The sequence below is a fragment of the Hibiscus syriacus genome, unplaced genomic scaffold (genome assembly GCF_006381635.1).
Source record: "Hibiscus syriacus cultivar Baekdansim isolate YM2019G1 unplaced genomic scaffold, ASM638163v2 tig00110279_pilon, whole genome shotgun sequence".
NCBI classification, from domain to species: domain Eukaryota; kingdom Viridiplantae; phylum Streptophyta; class Magnoliopsida; order Malvales; family Malvaceae; genus Hibiscus; species Hibiscus syriacus.
Window position 1 is genome coordinate 1,309,737 of NW_024062659.1, and position 6,000 is coordinate 1,315,736.

General features: G+C 31.1%; 1 protein-coding gene across 2 annotated transcripts; it reads right to left on the minus strand.

The window, feature by feature from the left end:
- Positions 1-3,694: 3,694 nt before the first annotated feature.
- Positions 3,695-5,204, minus strand: LOC120115934. Of its 2 annotated transcripts, none has more exons than XM_039136546.1 (4): positions 5,061-5,204; positions 4,461-4,694; positions 4,292-4,355; positions 3,695-4,001 (listed from the first exon to the last, which is right to left on the minus strand). In XM_039136546.1, the coding sequence occupies exons 2-4, from the start codon at positions 4,649-4,651 to the stop codon at positions 3,696-3,698; spliced, it is 561 nt and encodes a 186-aa protein (XP_038992477.1). In that variant the 5' UTR covers positions 4,652-4,694; positions 5,061-5,204; the 3' UTR covers position 3,695. The 2 variants fall into 2 exon arrangements, with proteins under 2 accessions (XP_038992477.1, XP_038992478.1); XM_039136547.1 differs by having other exon boundaries at positions 3,695-3,998; positions 5,061-5,202.
- Positions 5,205-6,000: the final 796 nt, after the last annotated feature.

Consider the following 6,000-nt stretch of genomic DNA (forward strand, 5'->3'; position numbering starts at 1 on the left):
AAAAAAATCCATCTATTTTTATTTTATTTTGCAGTTCGATTTAAATATTTATATTTATAAATTGATTTAGTTTCAATTTTTTGTTTATACTAATTTAAAAAGAAAAATAAATGATAATCTAAACATTTAAAATTATTATAAGATAAGTTTAAATAAATATAGTCTTAAAATTTATAATATTATTTTTTTGTGAGTATAAATTTGTATGTATGTACTCGATTTAAGCTTGAAGTTATTCGTAGATGTTGAATTTGAAAAATAATAAATAGTTAAAAATAACAAAACCAATATAAACTAAACTAAATTAAAATTTATACTTTTTGTATTGTTTTCAAATTCATTTTTTTAAAAAAATAACATATTACGATTTGATTTGATTTTTATAAAAAATTCAATCGAATTTAACTGAATATACTGTTGCAGGAACAGTGGGTTGGAATTTCTTTACAGCATAATTGCTACGAGCCTACGATGTTTAGAAGGATATACATAATGTAGATATTGTATGGAAAAAAAATAGATGTGTTGTTACAGGGAAAAGGCTGAAGTGGAGATAAAATTTCATCCGGGGAAGGAAAAACGTCGATACATTCGAGAACAAACACAAAATTTTATATTAAATATAAAATTTTAAAATTTTAGAAAAGAATGAATTTCTAAAATATATGATATTTTAAGTTTTTAAGAAACGATTATCGTCACCCATTCTTTCGATCCATTCCTCAGTGTGTTTGAGAAATTAAACTAACATCATCTTGGATGTTTTTCTCAAGCAGCTCATAAGATATGTACCCTCCACGTTAGGAAGATGCAATCAATACTGATTGTTATAATTTAACGCATTGATTCGTATTTGGTATAAAACTGTGGATCCGGATAATTCGATCTAATTTAAGGTGTCACATTAACATTACTGTAGTGACCCGCGATAAAATCCGTAAAATATAAAATTTATCAAACCGTTCAAAAGACCATGAAACAATTTGAAAATCAAAATAAAATATAAATTCAGAAAGCATTCATAATTAAAACATAATTCACAAGTCAAATTATAAAACGAGTTTCAAACTCTAATATAGAAATAATATTTGTCCTACATACCTAATTACACAAATGTAATACTCCGCAAGCAACGTTAAAAGTGTTAGAAATCAAACTTGATTTCTAAATATTGAAAATTTATTAAGGTGATCCCACACAAATATTATAAAATTACAGCAATGATGAAGTTATAATCTGCTTAATTATTAAACAAAGTTCAAGGCGGCAGAATATTCTATGGATGAGTTGGCAAGCTTGACAATTAAGGAAGAGTTTTGGCAAGACAAGCAAAGTTTGCTTTGATATAAACATGTCCATGTGAAGGATTGAAAAGGCAGCAACTATAATACTTAATTATTAAGGAATTATAAGGCTGTAGAATGAAAGCAATCTTGAAGCTTTATGAGGCGGTTAAATTGCCTATAAAAAGGCTTTGATAGTTTTAGTTAATGTATGAGAAGGAATATGAGAAAAGGCTTAGAAAAGCCAGTATGAGAAATAGCTTAGAAAAGCTATTAGAGAATAAAAAAGCCTAGCAAAGCAAGGACGAGAAATAGCATTGAAAAGCTATGAGAGAAAAGGTGAAGCTTAGCAAAGCTTAGAATAACAATGTTGTGTTTGTAAACTAGTTGCAAATAGTATTGTAGTGTTATAATATTATAATATTGAGGTAGTGTCGTTGTAACGTATTTTGTTTTGTATGAATAGTAATTTTGAGTTGTAAAATTATTGAGTGCCCACCTACGCTTCCAACAAAAGGAATTCTCATTATTAATGTCGATAATTGCACAAAGTCATTTTCTTTAACCTAAAATGATAAGTAATAGAATGAGCTTTGGGAAAGTCAGCAACACAGAACTATTAAATGATGCTAAATGCCAAGCAGATATATGGTAAAACATAAATTTTTTTTAGTGATCCAGACATACACAAATTCCAGTGAGGTGTTGGAATTTCATTTATTAATTCTTCAAGTAATAATCGGGAATCTACAATCCAAAGGAAACATTTAAAGAGAAAGATTCAAGATATTAAATTTGAAAATCTAGTGTGACCCATCAGCGCAAAGAAGTGTAAAAATAAATTAAAACAACAACAATTTATTTCAATAAAATAAATTTTAAAAGTCACATATATACATTTTCTCATAACATCCATAAGTCTAGTTCATATATTCTACGTAGAAGGAGAAAACAACGTGAAAAGTTCTAACAAACATCTTCTATTGTAGGTGTATATCAACTACAAAATAACACCTGCAGAGTAAATGAGAAACAATCCGGCAACATCAGCATCCGACGATGCTTGAGATCAATGATGGGAAGCGATTTAAACTTTGGTAGAAAAAAAATGATGAATTCTCTGAAAACTCTTACAAAATCTTCAGATCAATACCGATGGCTGGGATAATCAGGCCTAGTAATTCTATTACTTTAGTTTATCATAGTAATATCTTACCACAAATAGTAAAAATGGTGCTTGCATGAGGTTATCGGTTCGAACATCCGCATCCTTTTTAAAAACTCTTTGTTTTGCTTATTTATGCCTTTCAATTAAAAAAAAGGATAAATTACATCCAAAACTACTGATTTTTACAAAATTCACCTTTTAGACTTCAATCTCTTCCCTACATTCAACTTGGTCCTTAATTTTCCACTATTTTTTTAAATTTTAATACTAACTTTAACATTTAATAATTTAATCCTTTAACAAAATTTAAGGTGTTACAATTTGACTTAGAAATATCGAGTTTACGTTGTTTTCAAGTTGTAATCATTATATTAAAAAAAAGAAAACAAATTTCATTTTGAACGTTCAATGCTAAAGAATCAGAAGAAGAGAGAGAGAGAGAGAGAGAGAGAGAAACAAACGGGGTAGAGCACCAACACAATGATATGCTACGCGAGAGAGAGAGAGCAGCATGTGCCATGATGGTCGTTTGGTGAAAAGAAGAAAAGAGCAGATCACATGAGTGGACTGTTGAGAGGCGTTTGAGTGAAGGACCTGGAATTAATAATAAGATCTTTAACATTTTCCTACTCGCTCGATTTCCGAGATTACTTCCTCTTTATTCACAGTTGACAACAGCATCATAAAACTTGTTTAAATCAAGTTAAATTGATATTCTGTGCTTTTGATGGAATCCCATAAAGGCTTGTTTGATCAACATTCAGTCGGCGTTTCAGTATCAGGGACTTCCCCCAGGCACTGGCGTGATTCTTAAGCAAACAAGCCTTATGGGATTCCATCAAAAGCACAGAATATCCATTTAACTTAGATTTAAACAATCAAAAGATGTGAACAATTTTTTGGTCTTTATATACACCATCAAGTATTTAGTTTGACTCAATTAACAACTCGATTTTTTTTTTGTACAAATTTCCTTTTCGACTCGAGACTCTTAGCAAAAAGAAACCAAAACAGAAGAAAAAAAATGGACCCCAACCCAGCAACCTCCCAAGCTAAGCTACTCCCTTATTCGTTTAAGGAACTCAGATACTTACAATACGACATCGTTTTGCTTGCACACAATGAACCCTTTCCCTCTAACCATATATTTACACTAAAAGAAAGGGCTCTTTGGCTTTTCTCTCTCCTCTTTTTGGTCTCACTTAAAAGACTTCAAAATTCTCTCTTCTTCAAGTCTATGTACTCTAGGCCAGCGCCGGGATGCTGCAACTCCGGCGATCTTTGTCGAGGCAATCGAACCCCTCTACTCTCACTGCTGGATTGTTAACAAAATTTGCTCGGATGCAGCCTCCTTTCCTTGAAGAGGATGCCGGAGACGATGACGGCAAGCCGGACATAGGCAGGTTCGTAGACGGTTGTGACAGAGGGGTGAGGACGTTGTCGTCCACAAATCGAGCATCTTGAATTAACGGGTTAGCTACTCTACTCGGCGGCGACCCACAAAAAAATGGGGGCGACGACACTACTTGTTCCGCTCTACAACCACCCTGCTAAATTCCAAAACCAATAATCAGATGACCGGTTCTCCTCGTAGATGAAATTTGGAAAACCAATACAATATTCTTCTAGAAATTCTTTAGTTGGCACGTTAAACTAACGGTTGTATTTTAAATGGTCCCCCACAAACAAAAGACTTGCATCGAGACGTCGCCATTGTTCCAAAGCTAAAGATTAATTTAATTATTTTATAATTAATGATTATTTTAGTGTTTCCTCAAAACAAAGTCCATTAAATCAACTTTGCTTAGTCCGTTAATTTAATCAAGAGAAAGAAGCGTACCTTTGTAAGAATCATATCCAAAATATCACTCCCTGCTTTTGAATCACCAAGCTCGGTTTGATGGCTGAAAATCATCAAACAAATCTGTTACTATTTCCCTACTCCTAGCTTATTTAATAAAAAAAGAGGTTAAAAATTAGAGGAGGCCATGTAAATAAGAGGAAATTACCTAATTTGCCATCTGAGGGATCTAACAGGGTGGTCGTTGAAAGAGGTGTTTAGGAGACCCAAACGACGTGGTTTCGGGCAAACAACGGCCTCTCTCCGATCCGTAACCATAACCGAAACCGAAAAAGAGCTCTGCAAATCCTCACGGTTACTTCCAGTAGCGGTTCGCTGGATCGCAAACTGCTGCATCATTTGTTCCTTTGACGTTTTTTTTAACTATTGAAATTCGATATCCCTATTTAATATAAAAATAAGGTCAATCAAACATCATCTTCTACAGAAACCGAAAAATTAACCGTAGAATTGTTGCAGTTCAATTTCTAGGATCAAATTTCCACAATTACTGAAAATCAGTTAAAGATCGCTAGATCTACACAAGCCAAACAATAAATGAATAAATAAATCTAACTGCAAAATTGAGCCGTAAAAAAATTTAAATATCTAACGAAGCTTAGAGAAGTAATTCATAAAGAAAAAATATCAGCTTAAAATTATAAAATTAGGTTTTCGTGAGGAAATGATTCAAATCAAGGAAGAAACAGAGGAAATCCTTGAAAAGGCGCTGTTTGGAAGCTGAAAACATGGAAGAAAACAGCACTACCTTTGATTTTAACTGTACAGTGCGTTGATGAACTGTTGGAGTAGGTACTAAACATGAACAGAGAACGATATAAAAAATTGAAAAAAAATCTAAAAAAAGTACGGAGAAACAAGAGAGAGGAAACAATGGAGCAAAGAAGAAAGGCGAGAGAACAAACAAGGGCAATGATGGAAAGGTCGCGTGTTATTTATAGAAGGAAAGAGAGAAGGGGGAAGGAGACAAGAGAATCACGAAAATTGCTAGTGAACATAAATGTTTAAACGGTTAATTTGGTCCTCGACTAAATCGAATTAACTATCATAGAATTAATTAATTTTTTCTTTAACCGTTAATCGAATCGAAATTTATTTAAAAATTATTAATTAAATTGAATAAATTTCGGTTAATTTTTTAATTAATCAAAAAAATTAATTTTTTTAAATTTATATAACAATTGAATATTTTTTAAATTCAAAAAAATAATTTACAATTAATTTAAATAATATCTAGATTTTTTTAATTAATTAATATTGATTTAGGTTTAAAATTATTAAATCTTAAATTATTAATTGAGTTTTAAATAGTTTAAACTGAGTCTATATGTTATATATAATATATTTAAAATGTAATTTTGTTTAATTAATCAATTTCGAACCGAATTAATCGTTAACTGAATTCTAAAAAAATTATTAACTGTTTTTCGATCGAACTAATTCGATGACCGAACTAATTCGATTTGATCAATTAATTCGATTAAAACCAAAAAATATACACCCTTACTACTGAAATGAAATAAATTAATAAAAATAGCAGAAATCACAGGGTAACGTGGCAACATCACAGCTAAGAATAGAAAAATAAAATATTACAATAAAAAGGAAAAGAAGAGCCCGAGTATATTGCACTTTGAATAGGGAAGGCTTCCATTTCAATTTTAATTCTTATTTTGATTTTTTATGAT

Coding starts and splice junctions, on each gene's coding strand:
- LOC120115934 (XM_039136546.1), bottom strand. CDS start 4,651: ATGATGCAGCAGTTTGCGATCCAGCGAACCGCTACTGGAAGTAACCGT. Junction 4,356..4,460: donor TCCCTCAGATGGCAAATTAG/GTAATTTCCTCT, acceptor GATGATTTTCAG/CCATCAAACCGAGCTTGGTG. Junction 4,002..4,291: donor TGGATATGATTCTTACAAAG/GTACGCTTCTTT, acceptor TTTGGAATTTAG/CAGGGTGGTTGTAGAGCGGA.